At 37.9% G+C, this 24,290-nt stretch overlaps 1 protein-coding gene and 1 long non-coding RNA gene across 4 annotated transcripts in view; one reads left to right on the top strand and one right to left on the bottom strand.

The window, feature by feature from the left end:
• crispld2 (cysteine-rich secretory protein LCCL domain containing 2) overlaps positions 1–24,290 on the top strand; it is a 49,162-nt gene that overhangs the window by 16,489 nt on the left and 8,383 nt on the right. For all 3 annotated transcript variants that reach the window (XR_015496516.1, XR_015496515.1, XM_087262262.1), the window contains exons 5-14: positions 3,378–3,493; positions 3,822–3,922; positions 6,782–6,949; positions 7,940–8,000; positions 8,092–8,158; positions 8,279–8,409; positions 10,642–10,685; positions 10,777–10,849; positions 11,386–11,461; positions 17,197–17,327. Coding sequence is in view for 1 of the 3 variants with exons in the window: in XM_087262262.1 (XP_087118388.1) it covers positions 3,378–3,493; positions 3,822–3,922; positions 6,782–6,949; positions 7,940–8,000; positions 8,092–8,158; positions 8,279–8,409; positions 10,642–10,685; positions 10,777–10,849; positions 11,386–11,461; positions 17,197–17,327 (968 nt within the window). In the remaining 2 variants the exon portion in view is untranslated. The remainder of the gene's footprint in view (positions 1–3,377; positions 3,494–3,821; positions 3,923–6,781; positions 6,950–7,939; positions 8,001–8,091; positions 8,159–8,278; positions 8,410–10,641; positions 10,686–10,776; positions 10,850–11,385; positions 11,462–17,196; positions 17,328–24,290) is intronic.
• The window catches only part of LOC147843285 (uncharacterized), a 38,314-nt gene continuing 26,840 nt past the window's right edge, over positions 12,817–24,290 (bottom strand). Inside the window, exon 3 of the long non-coding RNA XR_015496531.1 lies at positions 12,817–17,367. This is a non-coding gene — a long non-coding RNA (uncharacterized LOC147843285). The remainder of the gene's footprint in view (positions 17,368–24,290) is intronic.

The raw sequence follows: 24,290 nt of genomic DNA, 5'->3' as shown, positions 1-24,290 counted from the left end.
CAACAGCTCAAAAAATGTGTTTTGGTGTTTCGTGACCCGTAAAGGTTGGGTTTAAGGAAAGGGGTGGGCAACTCAGTCGTTGCTTTTTAAATTGTTATTGGTTGGGTTAAGGGAAGGAGAAGGGTGGGGGGATCGGTTGATTGGTCAGCAAGAAAGTCAGTGGACAGCGGCCTCTGGTGGATTTAAGTGTAAACAAAAACTGCAAAAAAAAACGTCTCTCCCGGGACGTATTTTGCCGTCTCCAGAAATGTATATAGGGATACGTAATCAGAATGAGCTTGAGTTGGTGATGGCCAAAATTGGAAATGATATTCAAATATGTAATATGGATACTGTCAAAACATATTTAACATGGCTGATCAAGCAGATGCGATGCACAAACAAAAGCAGAGTGGGAAAGAGATGCCAAGTAACGTTTTTGAGAGAGAAAATTGAAGATTATACAGTTACAAAGTAAGAGGGTTTAAGCAACAGACTTTAATTCATGGCTGGGATGAGTTTGTAAAAATACACGTTAGCTCAGCTCGCTGGCCCTCGAAAGCAGGTCACGAGCATCTGGAAGCTGTTCCCAGACTCCTGAATCATTTTTCTATTTGACCCGAATTCCTTTGAAGATCCAGAACGCAGAGTTGTTTGGGGATCCCCGCCAAAATCTTTTTGTTTTCACGTGCTGTGCGTTTGGAGGTCTGGAGGGCCTCAACATCTTCTTACTGCCAAACCCTCCATCAGGAATAAACTGTTTGGAGACTGATTAGTTTGCGGTATCATTAGCCGGGTTTCCATTCTAACATGAAGTGAATCTTTTTAGTTTACCAAAAAAATTAAAAAATCCAACATTGGCTCATTCTGAAAACGTAGCCCTATATACATTTCTGAAGAGCGTGAATTGTGTAGCCAGAGGTATGTATGGCTGTATTTCATCTTTAAAATGAACGCTACAAGGTGGTATGATGCCAATTCCTGAGACAAAAACTGAATCCAGGCTAGGGCTTTTCTTTTTCTGAATTGCTTTTTAAAACTGTTGGTTGGGTTTAGAGCAAGTATATATGGCCCTGGATTGACTCCATAGATGTTGGACTTAAAATAATTGTTTGCATTAGCCAAACCTGATTAGCTTGGTCCTCAAGCATTTTTTGATAGGTTATTTTCAAAATTTATGATGGCATAGCAGTCAAAATAGGACAAATGAGCTCATGTATGGGACAAATTTTGGATCTTTGTTAGTAAAGGGTGAGTCTTTCGAACCAACCGAACCCCCCTGGCTACGGGCCTGCATTGTATAATGATGGTTTGTTCTTTAGACAATCAAAAATAAATATATTGCTTAAGGGGGCTAATAATATTGACCTTAAAATAGTTTAAAAAAATTAAAAACTGCTTTTATTCTAGCTAAAATAAGACTTTCTCCAAAAAAAAAAAAAAATTATCTGAAATACTGTTAAAACTTCCTTGCTCTGTTAAACATCATTTGGGAAATATTTAAAAAAGAAAAAAAGGCTAATAATTCTGACTTCAACTCTATAAGAGGGTCTGAGTAAGCACTTCCCTTTCATTTGACAGTTAAATTGTTTGGCTCCTGCTGCATTGCTGCACCCGCTGAACTCTATTGTGTTTAAGCGAATTAGTGAGGTTCTCGACCGCAACTCAATGGGCTGCACGCAGGCATTACTGTGTTTGTATGTTCAGGAGTGGATGAAGCGAATGATCACACACGTTTTTTCAGGAAACTGGCCTGGTCACACTTGAGGTGCTTCTCTTTCCGGCCTACAGGGCAGAATGAAAGGGGGCAGTCTGTATCTGGCGGCCCCTGTGGCCCCATCAATCCACCGTCGCTGCTCCAAAACGGAGATACTTCCTGCTAAGTAACACTTCCGATATGGGTGTCTTTTTTTATGCTTTCAACAACAACAGCAGCAGCAAAGAGAGTTGCATCTTTTATGCATGCCGAAGGAAAAGCTATTTGATCCCATTATACAGCTGAAGTCTGTCATTTTTATTTTTATTTTTTAATGATGTTTAACAGAGCAAGGAATTTTTCACAGTATTTCCTATAACATTTTTTCTTCTGAAGAAAGTTTTATTTGTTTTATTTCGGCTGGTTTAAAATTTTTTTAAAAACGTTTTAGGGTCAATATTATTATTTTAATTTTTGTTTTCAACCCAGGCTAATTCTGAAAACATATTCCCGTGGACTTTTCTGGAGACCATCTGCAGCATAAAGTGTTACCAATGGTTTTAAACAGAAGTTTTGAACACGAAACAATGCAGTCCTTCATTCATTTTCCTTCGGCCTAGTCCATTATTAATCAGGGGTTACCATAGTGGACTGACCAGCCAACTATTCCGGCATATGTTTCATGCAGTGGATGCCCTTCCAGCCACAACCCAGTACTGGGAAACACCCATACATTCTAACAATCACTCTTACACACTACGTGAAGTTTATTTATAAACAAATTTCGAGAGGATCACGTGCTTATTATTGTTCACAGCTGTTCCAACTTTAGCTAATGACTGATTATCCTATCAGACGATCCTTAACTCACTATAAATAACCAGACTTTTCTCATCTCAATATCTTCGCCTTGAAGAAACCCCCCCACCCAACCCTACTTTCCCTCCTTTCAAATGGGCGTCACGGTGGCCAGCGATTAGTGCTGTTGCCTCACAGCAAGAATGCCCCAGGTTTAATTCCTTTCCAAACCAGACGGCATTTCTGTGCGGAGTTTGCTTGTTCTCCCCGTGGTCGCGTGGGTTTTCCCCGGGTCCTCCGGTTTCCTCCCACAGTTCCAAAACAAGCACTCTAAACTATAAATCCAAATACTTTAGCTAAACTCTGAGTACACCTTTCAGCATCCATATCTGACACTTAGCTACAACAAGCAAGAGGAAGAGTCATCGAGATCTACCTGAGCTCAAACTCCCCTCTCGCCTTGCAACTGGAGGGAGCCCAGGGCTCGAGGATCTTATAAGCTCAGGGCTCTCTCCCGGGACAGCACGCCAAACTAGCTTTATTATCAATCATCAGCTAAGTGTGAACTCTTGAAGGTCAATTTAGTTAATCTATTCACCTCTACCACATGTCTTTGGACTCTAACACGGGGAGAACATGCAAACCCCACACAGAAACGCCAACTGGTCCAGCTGGGACTTGAACCAGCGACTTGTTTGTTGTGAGGCGACAGTGCTAACCACTGAGCCACCAAAGCAATATATTCTGAAACTTTAATATATATATCAACCTTTAGTTTACATATTAGTACATCATTAGTCATGTATTGTTATTTTAAAGTGTTATTGAACCACTTGAATTTAGAAATTGTCGTTGTTTTGGAGGACTATCCCTTTAATAATGCTGTGTTATTCTTTGTTTGCAGCTGGTCTGGGCCACGACCAATCGTGTGGGGTGTGCCGTGCACGTGTGTCCGCGTATGAACGTTTGGGGAGAGATCTGGGAGAACGCCGTGTATCTCGTCTGCAACTATTCGCCCAAGTAAGACCGCCTGACATCGATTTACTAAACAGCAGATGGCTAATTACTATTCCTGCTGACGATCCCATGGAACAAACCTTTCAACCGTTTCATCCCGAGGAAAGTGGAAAAGTACAGTAAATGAACGTTTGTCTAGGAAAGGAAAACACGCGGCTATTCTTTTCCAAGCTAACGATTTAATTTGGCAGCGGCGGGATTGTTTTGCTAAATTATATTAAATTGAGATCCGTGAGAGTGTGTGATTTAATGTGTTTCCAATGATCAGTCAAATGTGTGGCTTGTGCAGTACTTTCCAAACCCGTGCTGAACCTGTGACCTCTTTTTATAGGGGAAATTGGATCGGGGAAGCACCGTACCAACATGGCCGTCCCTGTTCCCAGTGCCCACCAAGCTATGGAGGAGTGTGTAGAGATAACCTCTGTTATAAGAGTGAGCACTGATTAAAAGAAATGGTAACACTTTACTTGAAGGGGTGTTCATAAGACTGTCATGAGACCTTGCTGGTTCCCATGAAAGGTCGCTGGTTTGAGTCCTGGCTGGGCCAGTTGGCATTACTGTGTGGAGTTTGCGTGATCTTCCTGTGTGGGTTTCCTCCAGGTGCTTCGGTTTCTCCCACAGTCCAAAGACATGAGCTATGAATTGGATAAGTGTGTGTGTGTGTGTGAATGTGAGAGTGTGTGGGTGTTTCTCAATACTGGGTTGTGGCTGGAAGAGCATTCGCTGAGTAAAACACATGCCAGAGTAGTTGGCGATTCATTTCACTGTGGGAACCCCTGTAAAATCAGGGACTAAGCCCTGTATATGATGTATTTGTTTGTGCCATAACTTTCCCTGTAATGGGTTACTGCTGAAAGGGCAAACGCTGTATAAAACATATGCCATAATTGGTGGTTCATTCCGCTGTGGTGACCTCTGAAATAGAGACTAAGCCAAAGTAAAATGAATGAATGAATGAAGTTGCCATAGCAAAGACTCCTCAAACAATGTCAATTTTGAGTTTAAAATGACACTGAGCGAATGACTCTTAATGACAGTTGTCATATAGTTGGCGATTCATTCCGCTGTGGTGACCCCTGATGAATCAGGGACTAAGCTGAAGGAAAATGAATGAATCTATGAATGGATTTTGCTCATGTTTATGATAACTGTCATTAAGTGTCATTAGCTCAGTTGTCAGTTTAAAGTTGACATAAACAAGTACATCATAACTTGTCATAAATCTGTCATAAACATGATTGTCATGGGGCCATTATAACTGTGTCATAACTTTTTTCTTGACCCCTTGAAATTTAATTTGACATTTAAATGTCATTAAACCTGATTAAATATATTATATTGACATTGTTATAAAATTATTTCACACAGTATTGACATTTTACTGAATGTTTTTTCCACTCAAAAAAGCGATCAGAACAATAATCATGACAGAATCGTAACGGTCTCGTTAAAAAATCATGTTTATGACAGATTTATGACAAGTTTTGTTGTCTTGATAATGTCGAGTAGTCATGACAGGTCAAAGACAGGTCATAATGTATTTGTTTATGCCATAACTTTACCAGTAATGGGTTACTGCTGTAAGAGCTAATGCTGCATAAAACATATGCCGGAATAGTTTGTGGTTCATTCAGCTGTTGTGACCTTTGAAATAGAGACTAAGCTAAAGGAAAATGAATGAATGAACGAATGAATTAAATTTTGCTCATTTTATGACAACTGTCATTAAGTGCCATTAGCTCAGTTGTCATTTTAAATCTAAAGATGACATTGTTTAAGATGTCTTTATAACAAGTTGACATAAACAAGTACATCATAACCTGTCTTTCTCTTTGTAAAGACAAGTTGACATTACCATGACAACATAAATCTGTCATAAACATGATTGTCATGAGGCCATTATAACTGTGTCATGACTTTTTTAATGACGTCATTAACTTTTTTCTTGACCCCTTGAAATGTATTTATTTTTGACATTAAAATCTCATTAAACCTGATTAAATATTATATTGACATTGTTATAAAATTATTTCACACAATAATGACATTTTATTTGAATGTTTTTTTCCACTCAAAAAATACAACCCAAGCTCATTCTGAAAACGTAGCCCCGCGGACGTTTCTGGAGACCACGATTTACGTGGCCGGAGGTACATATGGGCGCATTTGTTTTTTTCGAGCGAACGCTACGTGGCGGTGTGACGCCGCCCCTCTTCTTCGCACTCACTCCCCGGCTGCGACGGCTCACTCACCTCCGTGTGGAGGGCTTTCCCACCGTAACCAGTTTGTCCGCTTAGCTCCCTGTGTTACGTTGGCGGAGCGGAGGCCCTGAGGAGGAAGAGCCGGTCGCGGCGACAAGTCCGGGGGATAGCAGTTCAAGAAATCTGGTAAGATGAAGAAACAGAATCCAAAAAATATAAGCGAACGAGTTGGTGACAGGGTGGGAATGCGACGAAATCTGAAAGCGCGCTCAAAATCGGACGAGGGCTTTTGCTTTTCTTTTCGGGACGGCTTTTGTAAATCGTTGCTTGGGTTTAGGGAAGGTGGCCGGGTCGGCCTATTTTCCGATCGGCCTGCCGCCCGGTTGATCATTCAGTCATTCAGTCGGTCGCTCGACAATGGCGTCTGGCGGCTTTTCGCGCGAGAACAGCACACGCTCTCAAGAGGCGTTCGAGACGCGAAAAAGCACGGCGCAGCCGCCTCTCATGGATACGCAAAAACAAAAACTGCACAAATACGTACCTCCCGGGACGTATTTTGCGGCCTCCAGAAACATCCGCAGGGCTACATTTCCACGATGAGCCCGAGTTGCAAAAATAGCAATCAGAACAATAATCATGACAGAATCGTAATGGTCTCATGACATTCATGTTTATGCCAGATTTATGTCAAGTTTTGTTTTCTTGCTAATGTTGAGTTGTCATGACAGGTCATGATGTATTTGTTTATGCCATAACTTTACCAGTAATGGTTTGCTGCGTAAAACATATGCCGAAATAGTTGGTGGTTCATTCTGCTGTGGCGACCTTTGAAATAGAGACTAAGCCGAAGTAAAATGAATGAAGTTGCCATAGCAAAAACACCTCAAATAATATAAATTTTGAATTTAAAATGACACTGAGTGAATGACTCGTAATGACAAGTGTCATGAACATGCATTATGATTATAAAGGTGTCTTTATTGTCCTATAAACACCTCATTCAAGTAAAGTAATACAAAAAGAAAACAAAAAACGGTTCAAATGTTTTACACATTTAAACTCTAAATATTAATTCATGATTCGTTATTAGGAGACTCTGAACGTCAGGAGACTCCAGAAATGAATGAGGTGGAAAAACCTCAGGAGCCGCTTCAGCCCAGAACTACTCCCCCCAAACCCCAGCCCAAACCATCATCACCCAAAAAACCTGCAAATGCCAAGCCTTCCTCACCCAAGACGACCAGGAATACCTATCTGGGTAAGTGTGAATATTATTTCTTGGTCACAAACACATTTACTAACATTACAGAATGTAAGCTTACTGTAAAGTGTTGAAGTCTAAAGTATAATACAAATTTTAAATGTCTTAACAGCAACAAATGATAATCATTATTTTATTGTCATAAATATGATTCTTAATTATTAACATGTTGATAACTGGATCTTTGTCATTAAATAAAAATTAAATAAAAAAAAACTTTAAGCACAAAAATGTTGTTAATAATATTAATACTAGTATAATAATAAACAATAATAATAATACATTATTAATAATATGAATAATAATAATAATAATAATTGTTTTTAAAGTTTTTTATTCATTTAAAATGAATGATTATAAATAATAAGCACAATGATAGCAATTATAAATTATTATTATTAATACAATAATAATAATAATAATAATAATAATAAAATGAATGATTTAAATGTAATTTAAAATGATTATAAATAATAAGCCCAATAATAGCAATTATACATTATTATTACTATTATTAATAATGTATTTATAGACATTAATAATAATACATTTTTAATAATAATAATAATAATAATAATAATAATAATAATAATATTAATAATAATAATAATAATAAAATAATTACAGCAAAAATAAATAACTACTACTACTACTACTACTATAAAGTATTATAATTATTTATAGACATTATTATTATAATTTTTCATATATTATGATTTTCTTCAAAGGATGTAATTAGTAATAAAAACAAAATCGAAAAAATAATCAATTCATCAGTTGTGTAACTTTGCTAAAAATGAACATTTATATGAAGTAATAGTAATATAAATATAATTTAATATACCAGGATTAATATAATTTAATAAAACTATATGAATATGTGAAACTATACTAATAGTTTAGGCGCTTCATTCCGCTGTGGTAAGCCGAAGGAAAATGAATAAATAAATAATAATTTAATCTTTTTTTTTCCCTTTTGCTTGTCAGCCCAAAATATCAAGTGTGAGACAAAAATGAGGGACAAATGTAAAGGAGCAACCTGCAATAGGTCAGTCGAACACTATTCATCATTCATTTTAGGATATTAATACATTTCAAACGTTCAGAAATTAACTGGTAATTTTTTTCTTCTATAACAGGTACAACTGCCCAGCAAACTGCTTAAATAAGCAGGGGAAAGTATGGGGAACGCTGTACTATGATGTTGTAAGTCATACTCTCTACTCTTTTTTATGATGATGATGATGATGGTAGTTTTATTCATTAATTTTCATTTAATTTTTATTCGTTAATCAATAAATTTTCTTTCTCCTTTTGTGTTTGCAGCAATCGAGTATTTGCCGTGCTGCTATTCACTATGGAGTAATTGATAACAATGGAGGACTTGTGGACGTCACGAGAAAAGACAGCTTCCCGTTCTTCGTAAAGGCAACCAAAAACGGCGTAGAGTCTTTCAGGTAATCAGAAAATAACCGTAAATTAGCAGTTATCTGTATTTTGTGATTCATGTTTTTATTTATTTATGCTTATGAATTTTATAAGGGGATCTTGATCTTTCTTCCAACAACTTTTAACCTTGAAAAGTTGGAAAAAAAAAAAGTTTTTATTGTAATTATGTCACGTTCGGTGATGGGAAAAAGGAGCGAGGACCCAAGCGCGGAGTAAATTGGATTTTATTAAATAATAAAAATAAAATAAAATGCAAAATAAACTACCCCGAGGGGGAAAACACTAATAAAACAAATAAACAAACAAACAAACAAACTTGACTGGGCAGGCAAGACAAGGCAAGGCTGGACACAGCAGGACAGGTAAAGATTTACAACATGTGATGACGAACTCGCACAGGACAGCAGACATGAGGGGTTTATAAACTGTAGGAAATTAACACACAAACAGATGAACATAATTAACTAATAATGGGTTAACAAGGAGGGTGGGACTAGACAATAGACGGAAGAGCGCATGACACAGAGACAAGACATGCCATGCGCTCACATAAAACAGGACAAGAACATGCAGCCAATGAGAGAACTCATTAACCGCATGTTCACGACAACACAAGCACAACACTGAAGCACACAACAAAAGCACGTGACCACCATGTAAACACATAGCCACGTGCTTTGACAACAGACACGAGCACACGATGAATGAAAACTCTCACCGTGCACTCACACACGCAGCGTGCATGCTTCATCCCAGCGCCGACCAAAACTGAAACCAACTAGACTAAGACGCTGGGAATGAAACACCACACTGCAGACAGACGAAAACACAAACACTAGTACAAGAGCGCGCGTGTCGGAGGGTCATCAAGCGGGAGCACGCACGCTCTGCGCACACCCACGAAGGCGTGCGCACACGGGAAGACACACAAAATGACAGAAACAAGTGCTCGACCCAACAAAACTTGAGCCAAGCACAACAAGACAGGACTAGACATGACTAGTGTCCGGATTCCGCCACCAAAACAAGAATTTACATGACCAGAGTGGCAGAACCCCGACAAATTAATTGTTACCAAAACACACAGGCTGAAAAAACTATATAATGAAACATATCAGTTCACAAACCCCCACCCCCCTCCCCTGCGGTCTCTTGAAACAGGGGTATCCAATGAATAGAAGTTAACATAAAAACAAAAACAGAACACAGTATCAAATATCATTTATACAGAGCAAGGCAATCATTCTGGATCCTGATAATTTCTTTGTGCTATAAACGCAGAGATTTTGTCAGCAGCTGAAGTCCAGATCTTTAATGTACGCATTTGTACCAAGTTCACTCGTGCCGTGGATAACTCCAACAATATAATGTCCTGAAGTTGTACCGACCACATGTCCAAATTATGTAGAGGCAGCCAATGTTGGGCTAGTAATTTTTTACCAGAAGTTAAGCCAACCACCCAAACAGCTTTTTGTATCTTAATAAGGATCAACGTAGAATCATAACCCTGTTATAGAACAGATGGATTCACTAGTACAGGATATTCAATAATTTTGGATAAGATGACTCAGACCCCATTCCAAAATCTTTGTACTTTGTAGATATGGAAAAAGATCCAAGTTCCTGGTCAGGGCATTTATCACAGAAAGGACTAAAGGAGGCATTGATACGATGTCTTTTGGGTCCAGTAGGTTCTATGACAAAAGTTATAGTGAATGAGTTGGTGATTGGGATTTTTAGATGAAGTAATTATGTTCTGCCATACTCTTTCCCAGTCCGTGACACCCTCTTCTAGTTGACAGTCAGTTTTCCAAATGCGCTGTATAGCTAATTTTTTTGCTGTACCCCCTAAGGCCTTTCTGTACATCCATGGGAAAAAAAGGACTTTTATTGAGATTTTTAATTGTGTAAAGTGATATATCGTCTGGGTCAGTGTTGTATATTATGCTACAAATACCTTGTAATGAACTGCCAGTACTGTTTCTGTTATTTTACTTATTTCTCTCTATATTATTTTTATACATTATTTCAAACTACTTAAATGTCAACAAAAGTCCCTTTGTTAAACTGTAAAGTTGAATTTTCATCATCTAAAGTTCCATCCCATAATGCAATTCACAACCGTAAATAAGACTTCAAATAACAAAATACTGTTGATAAGAGACATTTTTACAGTGTAGTAGTTCTTTTAATTCAGTTTTAGGATGGTGATTAACGGCGTCTGTGATTTTTATTTTCAGTAAATATAAAGCTGGCAATGCATTTATGGTGTCAAACGTGCAAGGTGAGCAGTTTCTGTCTTAACTTATTAATTGATGTTAGAATGATATTAATAAATGTTTTGACCAAGTATGTGTGTTTTTCTCTCTCTTTAGAGCAAACAATAGACTGCTACGCTACAGTGGCTGAGATTTGTCCCTTCAAGTCGACCACCTCACATTGTCCAAGGTAGAGTTCAAGTATTATAAACATGCGATACAACACACAGGGTAACTATTAAGACTAAAACTATTAAGTTGTCCCAAAAATATCTCAATAAATGTGTAGTTTCAGCTCATTTTAAGTAAGTATTTTGACACAAGAAGGTCGCTGGTTCTAGTCCCGTTTTAGTGTAGGTTTCTTCCGGGTGCTCCGGTTTCCTCCACAGTCCAAACATATGCGCTATAGGTGAATTGAATAAACTAAATTGACCGTAGTGTATGAGTGGGTGAATGTGAGAGTGTATGGGTGTTTCCCAATATTGGGTTGTTGCTAGAAGGCCATCCACTGTGTGAAACATATGCTGGATAAGTTTGCGGTTCATTTCGCTGTGGCGACCCCTGATGAATAAAGGGACTTGGCCAAAGGAAATGAATGAATGAATGAATGAATGAATGAATGAATGAACAATGAGCAGAACCAGTTTTTTGAGTGTATAAAGAACTCTACATTAGGTTAATATGATGCACTGTCCTCATTATATTGCACTTTATCATTTTCTTCAGAGTGTTCTGTCCTGCAAACTGCATTAATGAACCTTCATATTGGGCTCCAGTGGTCGGCAGCAACATTTACGCTGATGTGAGTATCTGCTTCTTTCATCACAGCTAACAAAGACTCGCTTGATGGCATCGATGCAACACAGGCTTTATGTGAAAACGTACCCCCGTATACATATCTGGAGAGCGTGAATTATGTAGCCAGTGCTACGTATATGGCTGCATTTTGTCTATTTTAAATGAATGCTATGGGGCGGTATGATGCTGTCGACAGCTTCTGTTTCTTTTCGCGGTTTCATTCATTATATTCGTTTACTTGCCGAACGACAGTTGGCATGGTACATCGAGTGGTCTCACCACTAGGGGAGGGAAGACCCAGCACACCATCCATAATATAGAACCACAGAATTTCTCCGTTAATAACTCCCCAGAGCATAATTACGATTTAAAATATTAAATATTCATCTAAACCATTTTAATTTATGACTTAAAAAATTAAATAGACTTCTGATGAAGCTCTACCTTAAACTTTATTTTTAAAATTTTACTGCCGACAGCTTCTGTTTCTTTTTGCGCTACCAGCTGACCACTTACCTCCATGTTGATGGCTTTTCTGGTGTTACCAGTTTGCCCAATGTCTCGCCGCATACGCTGGCGGACTTAAGACGCAAAGAGGAGTTGACCGCGATGAAAGGTTTCTGTGAAGAACGGTTTCAGAAACCAGCTAAAACAAAAGACCAAAAATAAAATAAACAAGTAAAAACAGGGTGAGAACGTTGTAAAATCTGAAAACGTGATATAAATCAGGCAGCCACGAGGGCTTTTCTTTTTCTAGATTGCTTTTGAAAACACTATTGGTTGGGTTTAGAAAAGGGGGAGGGTGGGTCAGTCGATCGATCGGTCAGTAAGTCGACAGCGGCCTCTAGTGGATTTATGCGAGAAGAGCAGGTGCGAATGACACTCGCGAGAGAAGTTTGAGATCTGAAAAAGTCTCTAGTCTCTAGTGGATTCGCGAAAACAAAAACTGCAAAAAAATAACCTCCTGGGACGTATTCCGCACTGTAGAAAAGTATGCAGGGGTAGATTTTAAGAATGAGCCTGGGTTGCATTTTTGGGCTTACATGAGAATAAAACATTTATATTTGAAAAAAGACATCTATTATTGGATTTGATAATTATACTACTAATAATAAACTCCTACTGTGTTTGGTCCCTGCCTGAACTTACATTACCAGACATTTGTTAAGTAAGGGATAAAATACATCTAGGAGGTTATTATCGCAGAATATATTTAAATATATATTTATATTTTATAAGGCTGAAGGGCTTTATTCTGGGAAAACAACCATCCTAGATGTAATTTATCACCGCCTATTACATGTATACTTAAAAAAAAATAACATAAAAAACATTAAAAAATAGACACAACATTGTTCTGAGCTGTAATAGTTTATCAACTATCAATAGTTTCTTAACTGTACAGCACAAACGGACAGAAACAGGTGATGGAATATACACTAACCTGCGCATTATTCAGTCACAAGATGGCACCAAACAGTCAACTTTGCAAAGCTGACAGTATCGAAATGGCTAAATAAAGCATATACAATCCTAAGTATTATTCATTCACAAGAAAAAAACAGAGACTTGCAGATGCATATGAATGTGAATGCAAGTATTCTGTATAGATTTGAGCGTATTCACTGACGATCAATGAGATTTGAAGTTCCCAGATGAGCCTGTGTTATTTAGTGGTTGTTATCTGGGAATAACACACCTTGGAATGTTGCGACCGACCAATCAGGATTGAGTATTCCAGACAGTCGAGCAATAATGGGTTTTAATAATGTTGCACATTACATTTTTTTAGCTACCTGTCTGTTAGTCAAGTGATATTACCAATCCAAGTCGACATTACCAAGCCGGTCATACATGTAAGAATAAGACATAAATGAAAACTGTAGAGGGTCTTCTTTTATTTCGGTTTAATCACAATTACAACAAAACAATGCAGTGGTGCATTTTGCTATCTCCCCAAAGGGTTAACACAGTGTTTCCCAACCCAGTTCTTGAAGGCACACCAACAGTACACATTTTCAACCTCTGCCTAATCAAAACACCCATGAATCATCTCATCAGAACATTAGAAGAGACCCCAGAACCTGAAATGAATGGTTCAGATAAGGAAGACATCCAAAATATGTGCACCAATACATATTGGTGTGCCTCCAGGAACAGGGTTGGGAAACACTGGGTTAACATTAGCATCACTGAACTGAAATGTTAATAATGTCGGTAAAGCACATCTCTTGTATTATCAATCAGTCAAGACACGTTTATGGAATGATAAGCAGTTTAGCATATTAACACCACCAGAGCAACATAACATAATCAAGCCATCTGCAGCACGACAATTCAGTCCAACAAATGGGGGTGTGACGTCACATGAGCTGGAAATGAGGGAGAACGGCAGTGGTAGTGGAGCACTTCTGAATGCGAAAGTGAGCGTGCTGCTCTTGTGGCGAGACTCGACCGCTGGAAGTGTGTGTGAGTCTTGGTGGACGAGGACTCCATTGTCGCCACTAATTTCTCTGACTGACCGCAGAACAGCAGCTGTGAGAGCGGCTCTCCTGCACTGACTCATGCATGCTTGAGGTCAGATCACAGCTCTTAACTGTTCAGCTTGGACAGTGTGACTTCATTATTCTGGTGAAGGACGGTTTCACAATAGAGATGAAAGCAATGTAAAATCAAGGTAAAACTGTGCTTGCAGTGCATTTTTCTCTTTTGTTTGCTTTTGAAAACACTCTAGGTTGGGTTCAGATGATCTAGTTGATCTACAAGCCCTGCCTTCTCCTGTACAAGAATGAAGGGTGTCTGAAACGTACAACAAATCATACCTTAAGCAATATATTACAGATTTGCAAAAATTAGAGACACTGCCCTCTAGTGGATTTGTCATCTGAAATGTACATTAAAATGTACCCGGAGCAACATACTTTACATTTTCAAAAATGTAGGCATATTCAATGAGCCTGGGCTCATATTTCCTCTCAAGTTCGACAGATAAAAGAAATCAATGAAGGTTTGGATCCACTTAAGTGAGTACATTTTCATTTTAGGCTGAACTATGTATTTCATTCACTCACTCTCAGCTAATCTAAGATGTAGGTGACTATTTTTCCCTCAGTATAACATCATCAGTCAAACGTCCTGCATTCTTGATGACATCATACAGACAGCGAAGTTCACGACACGGAAAGAATTTAGGAGTCAAAATCACATAATCCAACACAGTGACTATCATAACAGACGAAAATATTTGATATCCTGGCTTTAATTAAACCTGAGATTATCCGCAGTCCTGATAGCCAGCTGCTTTGTCTGCTATGGTGTGGAATGGCCTGGTTGTGTAGCGGTGTGTGAACTCAAATGAACCTATTGCCTTTTGGCCCTTTTGGCTTGTTCGGGCCACATTCCTGAGCGTCTGTGGAGCTGGCCTCAGATGAGAGCACGCTCTCCAGCAAACACTAATTAACCCTCATTATACAGTGGTTTGGACTTGGTTATTTTCTGAAGGTAGGTTTTGTTTGAAAGTGCACTTAAAGTCAATGCGTGAGCAATTAGATAGGTATTATAAGACGTGTGCGATGAGCTGTGAGCTTTTATTACTGGGGAGTTGTTTTGAGGACAGACGATGACAGGATTGAACCTTCTTTCCAGGTTAAGAGAAGTATCAGAGAGTTTATGCACACTGAGCTGTTCTGAAGTCAGGCTTCTGGCCCTTTTTGCCTTTTCTGGTGTTGCTCTTGCGTACTGTAGGCATCGCAGTGATGTCATTTGTCTGGGCTGCTTTACCTTGTTTACATCTTAAGGATTGTTGAATTGAGCAGGGAAACATAGTTGGGTAGTGCTATGTCAAGTATTACTCTTATCCATGCTGGACATTTGCTCTGATTTATGCTACAGATGTTTCAACGTTATTTTTGCCTAAAATTAGAAACAGCTTGTAGATTTTTACTCTAAAAATACAAATGCTGTGTTGTATTAATCTGATGTTGGGTCAAAAATGGTTTAACTAATATACAATCTGATTATTGTTCTCTATTAACTGTAAATTACTCTTTTTAAACAAATGTATTTTTGGCACAATTTGGGGTTAAAACAACTCAGCAATTAAATGCAAATGTTTTAATTAAATGTGAATGACACTTTTTAAACAAATGGTTAGGTTTGTCTTTTTTGACCCAACCTTGGGTTGAAACAACCTAGCAGTTTTAGAGTTTGTGATGGATGGTATGGGTGCTTCAACATTGATTTTTACTCTAAAAAGCTGGGTTGTATAAACCCCATGTTGGGTCAAAAACGCACCAACCAAATGTTAAAACGTTTTTTTTCAGTTAAAAAAAATGACACTTTTTAAACAAGGGTTGGGTTTGTCTTTTTGACCCAAACTTGGGTTGAAACAACCCAGCATTTTTAGAGTTTGTGATGGTTGGTATGGCTCCTTCAATATTATTTTTTAACGTTTGATATTATTTTAAAAGTTTGAACCAGTTTGTAGATTTTTACTCTAAAAAATACAAAATGGCTTCACATTGCTTAATGCACACAGGATGTACAGCAATATGCAAATATCTTTAAAGAAAAAGAGTAAAAGGATTAAAGTATTACAAAAATTATTATTTTCTACATAAATACAAAAAGCATGTCTGGGGCTTTTTTTCAGTTTATTTATGACAATTTGTTTTTGTATAATGTTATTATTATTATTAGTAGTAGTATTTTTTATTATATGCATATGTATTAAAAACAAGCTAAGATTTGTCTACCTGTCAGCTTTTGGACCATATGGTGCATAAGAACAGGATGTGTGTTTGGATATAGCTCCAATCCACACTTCTTGACCACACTTCATTATTATTGTTCATTTATGCGTTTGCTGAAAATTAGAACTGAATTTAGAAATAGTTTTGGAGCAAATCTTTATGCTTAACAAACAAAATTAAATATGTAGGCTAATGGGTGTCTTCAGCGGAGTGCACACAACACCGTTTCCTTTTCCAGGAGAGAGAGAAAGTAAAGAGGCTGAATGGAGGAGGCTCGTTCTTTATCCTTGCGCTGCAGTTGGTCTGTTTAACTGTTTTCTCGCTAGTGAAGCGCTCAGTTTTTCCACTTACAAAATCCGCCATGTAAATAGCAAATGCACCATGGCGCAACTCAACTGACTCCTAAGGGGAATGGGAGAGGAGACTCTGATTGGTTTAATGCACATTGTTCAACACACACACCCATAACTCGATAAGAGAATAAGCCACACTGTATTTTTCTGTGCTTAAATTAGCAAAAGTAGATTTGGACACACCCTTAATGCTTTTGCGCCATGCGCTTTAGACTTTGCAACTAGATCTGTAAAATAGAGCCCAAAGTGTTTTGACCTACTGTCTATCTGTCGGTCACTGTTAGCCAGTAACTTACTTTCTAGTTTTTTTTTAGGGGGCTAATAATATTGACCTTAATAAGGTTTTTAAAAATTGAAACCTGCTTTTATTCTAGCCGAAATAAAACAAATAGGACTTTCTCCAGATGAAAAAAATATTATAGCAAATACTGCGAAAACTTCCTTGCTCTGTTAACGATCATTTTGGAAATATCTGAAAAAGAAATAAAACTCACAGGAGGGTGAATAATTTTGAATTTAACTGTATATTTTCCAGTATGAAGGTCGGCGGAGTTACTTATAAACACCTCTCTGAAGGAGTCTAGCGTGTAGAGTGTGTCCTCTAAAAGAATACTCTTTTGTCTCCTCATGTCCAGGGCTCCAGTATCTGCCGAGCGGCAATCCACGCTGGAGTGATCAAAGCCAGCGGAGGATATGTGGATCTCCTGGCTCTGGATAAGAGGAAAACTTACACCGGCACCTTGAAGAATGGCATTCAGTCGGAGAGGTACCTGTCCTGCATCTCTTGTTTCCTTCCTTCACATTCACTGCAAAAAAACAACAACCATAAACACGAGAACTAAATGAATGATTTAAGAAGAGTCTAGATACTAGAAACAAGCCAAAATGATCTGCCAGTGCAGTAAGATAATTATATTTAATATGATAAAATAAGAGGGGCGACATGGTGGTGTCCTCACAGCAAGAAGGTCACTAGTTTGAGCTGGTTCTGTTTCTGTGTGGAGTTTGCATGTACTCCCCGTGTTCGCGTGGATTTCCTCAGCGTGCTCCGGTTTCCCCAACAAGTCCAAAGACGTGCAATAGGTGAAATGAATAAACTAAATTGGCCGTAGTGTATATGTGTACATGAGTGTGTGAATGAGTGTATATGGATGTTTCCCAGTACTGGGTCGTAGCTGAAAGGGGATTTGCTGTGTAAAACATTTGCTTTATAAGTTGGTGGTTCATTCCACTGTGGCGACCCCTGATGAATAAAGGGACTAAGCCAAAAGAAAATGAATGATAAAATAATGGGTTCAAGCAGGGCTTTACATTAACTTTTTTAATCACCGGCCACTGTGGCTAGTAGTTTTCCAATGTTACTAGCCACTCTGCATTTTCACTAGCCAAAATTTTGTTGATATGCTAAAATTACTTGATTTAAATTTTGTGTTATGTCCACATGCATCCTCATTCATTTCCAATTTTGTGTGTCGATTATGAGCTTGCCCAAAGAGCATGAGCAAATAGGTCATGGATTCATAGTGTTATATTGCAATTAGTTTTTATTTCACATGACTTTTTTTAAAGCTCAAAATTAACGATGTACCAAATTTATCTCTATAACCACATGAAACAATAATTATTTTTTAGCCACAAAATATTAATGGGTCAAAACAAGCAAAATATAGCTGTATACTATACTTTTTATTTAACAAAACATTTCTTAAAAAAGAAAGAAAAGCAATTGACTTTTAAAAAATAATTATTGTCATGTATCAAAAATATGCACAGTAATCTGTCCTGGCTAAAGATCTCTTGGATCACCAGTTAACTGCACATAAATGGAGAGTTCATCTCCCATTAAAGCAATGTTGTAAAAAAAAAAACATTTTACAAAAATAAAAGCAAATAAAACCGTAAGCAAATGAAAGCAGGTGAAACATACCGTGTGTGATAATGAAAGAATGATCACATGCTCACGGTTAACTTTAGGCCAATTGATAATAGCTGCGTCCCAAATCGCATACTTATGCACTAGGGTTGGGCATCTAAGCTATAATGCCGATCCGATACGCATCTCGATACAAAGAATACGATCCGATATATTAGCGATACATTTGTGACATATTGCGATGCAACACGATACGATTCACACCCATATCACGATACGATGCGATATTTCAGCACTAACTAATTAGATCAAGTTTATGAGATGATGTGAAAGAGGATGCTGTGCCATTGAATGAGTTTGATTATTTATAAACCAAGCAAAACCAAGACTTTTTTACAAACTGGCTCTTCTCTCAGAGCCAGAGTGTCAGTTTACAGTAGAGGGCCATTTTAGAACATATAGCACATATTATTTAAGTATTTTCAAGATAAACAGAATGTATAAGTGCAATATATATTAAAAAATATGTATATATTTACACTCTTTCAACATAAATAAATTTAGCATTGCACAACAAGAATTGTGATTAAACTTTTCAACTATGAAAACAAGTTTTACAAAGATATATTTTGCCACTGATTATTCAAAACTTAAGGTCGTGAACTAGCAGTTATGCTGCGTTGAAACATCACTGTCACTGTAAACAACAGGCTAATAAAAATATAACAAACCAGCAATCTTCTTGCTGTGAGGTGGTCAAACTACCCACTGTGCCACCGTGACACCCAATTATTTTTATCATTATTATTATTAATATTATTATTATTATTATAATTAAATAAAAATTAACAGGAGGAGGTGTTTAAAACCTTCGTTCTCCGTGACACTAGGCTGAATATCTTTGCAGATGAACAATGCAATAGCATTCGTTATTGGCGTAGAGCGAGCAGAACTGTTGCGCATGGGAAAAAAAACTTGCAATGCTTTTCTCACCACTTTTGGAACTGGTTGAAGCAGTGCGAAAGCCGGGGATGCAGAAACACTGGAAGATGCTTCCTCAACAACACCGTGGCGCCGCTTCAAGTGAGATATCAGATTAGTCGTACTGCCCGCGTATTTTACAGATGCGCGGCACATTTTGCAAATTGCATCTGTCCTGTCATGTCGTCCATCCTTAAATCCATAATGTTGCTTGCCATACTTTAGATTTAAAACTCAGTGGGGAATATGTTTGTTTTGCTTCTCGCGCTTTCTGAGGGCGCACCACTAGCTTCATCCGCACACCTGATACACTGAGTTGTAGTGAAAGTGTACACATCCGCAAATCCGTTGCTAAGGCTTACTTTATGTAGGTCGATTAAATTATGCGCCAAAAACAGGTTGACAACACTTGTTAATAAATAAAAAATACATTCTATATTAAAAATATAAGCTGTATCTCGGAAAAATCGATGCATCTCGCAAAAACCGATGCATCTCGATTTGCTTCCAAAATTTCATTCATCCTCTGCTGCTCTACCGATGCACTCGCATCGTGCACGCGCATGACCGCGTATCGATACATATAGGTTAATCTTCCCATCCCTATTATGCACTATTCTACGCCATTTTGTAGTATAAATAGTGTAAGTAGTGCGTTCACACTGAAAACACTAAAAATAATAAGAGCACTTCAATTACCCGGATGATGCACTCATTCAGCCGCTAAAATAAGTGTGTAATGATGGACACTTCACGCACTCAACGACCGCAGGTTTGCTTACGTAGCGGAAGGGGCGGAGCTATCGGACGCACATGTTGAATAACTTTATTTATTTTGGATGGTGAAAGTAAAATTCTCCTACGAGAGTGATAATAGCGCCTCCCGATGGTGAATGCGGCAATACTCACGGCAGGTTTTATTTGATAGTTTGGTCATTTATTTCAATGATTTGGCAACCGTCAAACGTCATCAGGGAAACGGTTTGAATTTCCGCTTAGTAAAAAAACATTAGTGTGCCATTTGGGACAACACTACATACATATACTATCCTGTTGAGTGTGTAAGTGCATAAGTACATAGTGCATGAGGGCATAGTGTATAGTGTGCCATTTGGGACGCAGCTATAGTGTTCAAAGTAAAAGCAACCGGTGCAGCTTACAAAAAGACAAATTTTGAGCTCTTAAAAGCATCAGGACTGCGGGTGCATGTTCATCACTTTTTGTCTAGTTTATTTAAAAGAGAACCGATGACAGTTGCGTTTCCAAAACCTGTTCCAGACACAGTTGCTTCACGATTCGGGAGCGCGCACGCGTTAAGCAGTCGCGCGCACCCGTTTTAAGCAGCCGCGCGCATCACATCCTCCTCTCATTCGGTATTCATTTGCTTTCTTCTGCACGCGTGATCACAATTATTTTACTTCTCGATTCTAAGATCACATTTGCACGCATATTGGGTCATCCTTATATTGTCGAACCCTGCTTTTAGGAAAAGTACAATTTAAAAATTATTTTCAACCAGCCAAAGTGGCTAGTGGGATTGTCTGTCTAACCCGCCAAAGCTGAAATCTACCCGCATTTGGCGGGTTGGCGGGTGTTGATGTAAAGCCTTGGGGTTAGTTAGTGCCTCTGTCCTGCTGCGCTTCAGCAAAGTTCAGCATCACAAGCAAAATGACCACCTTGTGTCATATAAAATATATCGACCAATCAGGGTGGTTGTCAAGGCAGAATTTCAAGCGCAACCAATCATTTTAAACAGAGACATGATGAGTCATTTAAATAAATTAAAATGTTAAGTTAAAAGAGTATGGGATGACGTGAATAAAACCATTGCACTGCAAAAAATGCTTTTCTTGCTTAGATTTTTTGTCTTGTTTCTAGTCTAAATATCTAAAATTTCTTATATCAAGAGGCATTTTCTAGACAAGCAAAACATATTGCCTCGTTTTGAGAAATAATATGCCAACAATAAGTGAGTTTTTCCTTAAAACAAGCAAAATAATCTGCCAATGGGGTAAGCAAAATAATCTTGCTTTTTCTTTTGACGTAAGATTATTTTGCTTACCCCATTGGCAGATTATTTTGCTTGTTTTAAGGAAAAACTCACTTATTATTGGCATATTATTTCTCAAAGCAAGAAAATATGTTTTTCTTGTCTAGAATATTCTTCTTAATTTAGGAATTTTCAGATATTTGGACTAGAAACAAGACAAAAAATCTAAGTAAGAAAACCATTTTTTTTGCAGTGTGATCCATTTAGGTGGAACTGATTCAGATGTTTCTATCAGTCTTATAGTTTCTAAACACAAATTTAGTCACAGTAGCTAATACATATCCAAAAAACTACCAGACTGAAACAATTTTTTTTATTAAAATGTCACCTTTAAAGCAAGAACAGTAGGATTTGCTTGCTATAAATAAGATTGTAACCCATCTAGATAAGGACTTTTTGCAGTGTTTTCTCAGTTGAGCGGTCAGAATGGGCCAGATCTGTTAGTGGTTGATGAGTAATGATGTGGTTTCTCATCGCCTGACGGACCACACAGGGTCTCAATGCCGCTGCGCTCGAAATGCTTAACTCGACAGAAATCAGCTCCAGTGTAGTGAAATCTAACACTTGAATCGTTGACGGAATCGATCCTTTGCCTCTTAAACGTTCGCTGGCCTTGACCCGCGTATATAGTCAAAGCATTCACTCGTGCACAGCTTGGATAGATTTTCTCCTCACCGCAGCGCTATTCATATGATGCAATGTAGTGGGAAATGGGGGGCAGCCAGTCGGGTGAACTTTGCTTTATTAACAGGGAAGTATTCACATATTCTCCATATTAGCGTTGGATGGAAAAGTCGTCGGTGTCTGACTCAGTGGTCCCGGTTGAGAGTAATTACAGTGAATTTGATGCCAACAAGAAGCGGTAATATCCAGTACAGCACCACCTGAGGACCGGCCTATTTATGAATGAAGGAAAAGTCAAGAAGGGTAGTCAATATTTGTTGCTGAATGAAAAACGAAATAAACTAAAGTTTTATTGATTTTTTTAAAAATGATTATTTGAAATATATTACAAATATTTGAGGTATTTTGAAGAATGTAGGAAACTGACAGCCATAGCAGGAAAAAATGGACATCAATTGCTATGTTTCCATCCAAAGTTGTGAATTAAATTTATGCGCAAAACTGAAATATCACATAAAAGACGTGCGAATAAAGCAGCGTCTTCATCAAAAAGAGTCAAAGAAAAGAGTCAAAAGAGTGGAAGAAGCTGCGTGAATCTTTTCTTTATTTAATAAATGACTTGCGCCTCAGAAGACAATGCAGACATGTAATGAATGTGTGGTGGCGTTTGAAGGCATGAGACATGGAGCACAGCTATATGACCTCTATCAGATGTTAGATTTTGGTTGTCATATCTGATGTATAAATGTCAGCATTAAATGTCAGGATTTTGGTCATTTTCCAAAACAACCTAAAATCAACCGAATATCAACGTCCTTTCACTTTGTTATTAGATGTCAAAATAATGTTTCCCTTAGATGCTGGTGACCTAAATTTGACATAACATTAAAGTCTTATGACATTGTGTGTCTTCTGGGTTATTATTACATCATAGTTTACGTTTTAAAGACTTTTACTCTACATTTACACAACAACGATGTAGCCAAAAACAAATGTTTTTCCACTGTGTTTAAAAAAATTGTAATGTCTACACGACATTGTGTTGAAAGCAGCGCTATTCATATGATGCAATGTAGTGGGAAATGGGGGGCAGCCAGTCGGGTGAACTTTGCTTTATTAACAGGGAAGTATTCACATATTCTCCATATTAGCGTTGGATGGAAAAGTCGTCGGTGTCTGACTCAGTGGTCCCGGTTGAGAGTAATTACAGTGAATTTGATGCCAACAAGAAGCGGTAATATCCAGTACAGCACCACCTGAGGACCGGCCTATTTATGAATGAAGGAAAAGTCAAGAAGGGTAGTCAATATTTGTTGCTGAATGAAAAACGAAATAAAACTAAAGTTTTATTGATTTTTTAAAAAATGATTATTTGAAATATATTACACATATTTGAGGTATTTTGAAGAATGTAGGAAACTGACAGCCATAGCAGGAAAAAATGGACGTCAATTGCTATGTTTCCATCCAAAGTTGTGAATTAAATTTATGCGCAAAACTGAAATATCACATAAAAGACGTGCGAATAAAGCAGCGTCTTCATCAAAAAGAGTCAAAGAAAACAAAATCGTCACTTCCTGATTATCTGGCACCAAATATCAACAGTAAAAACAGAATTTACTGCGGTGGAAGAAGCTGCGTGAATCTTTTCTTTATTTAATAAATGACTTGCGCCTCAGAAGACAATGCAGACATGTAATGAATGTGTGGTGGCGTTTGAAGGCATGAGACATGGAGCACAGCTATATGACCTCTATCAGATGTTAGATTTTGGTTGTCATATCTGATGTATAAATGTCAGCATTAAATGTCAGGATTTTGGTCATTTTCCAAAACAACCTAAAATCAACCGAATATCAACGTCCTTTCACTTTGTTATTAGATGTCAAAATAACGTTGCCCTTAGATGCTGGTGACCTAAATTTGACATAACATAAAGTCTTATGACGTTGTGTGTCTGCTGGGTTATTATTACGTCATAGTTTACGTTTTAAAGACTTTTACTCTACATTTACACAACAACGATGTAGCCAAAAACAAATGTTTTTCCACTGTGTTTAAAAAAATTGTAACGTCTACACGACATTGTGTTGAAAGCAGCGCTATTCATATGATGCAATGTTGTGGGAAATGGGGGGCAGCCAGTCGGGTGAACTTTGCTTTATTAACAGGGAAGTATTCACATATTCTCCATATTAGCG

This window comes from Danio rerio, chromosome 7 (genome assembly GCF_052040795.2).
Source record: "Danio rerio strain M-AB ecotype USA chromosome 7, GRCz13ab, whole genome shotgun sequence".
Classification (NCBI taxonomy): domain Eukaryota; kingdom Metazoa; phylum Chordata; class Actinopteri; order Cypriniformes; family Danionidae; genus Danio; species Danio rerio.
The sequence above is the reverse complement of the archived record's forward strand: the minus strand, read 5'-3'. Positions and strand labels throughout refer to the sequence as shown.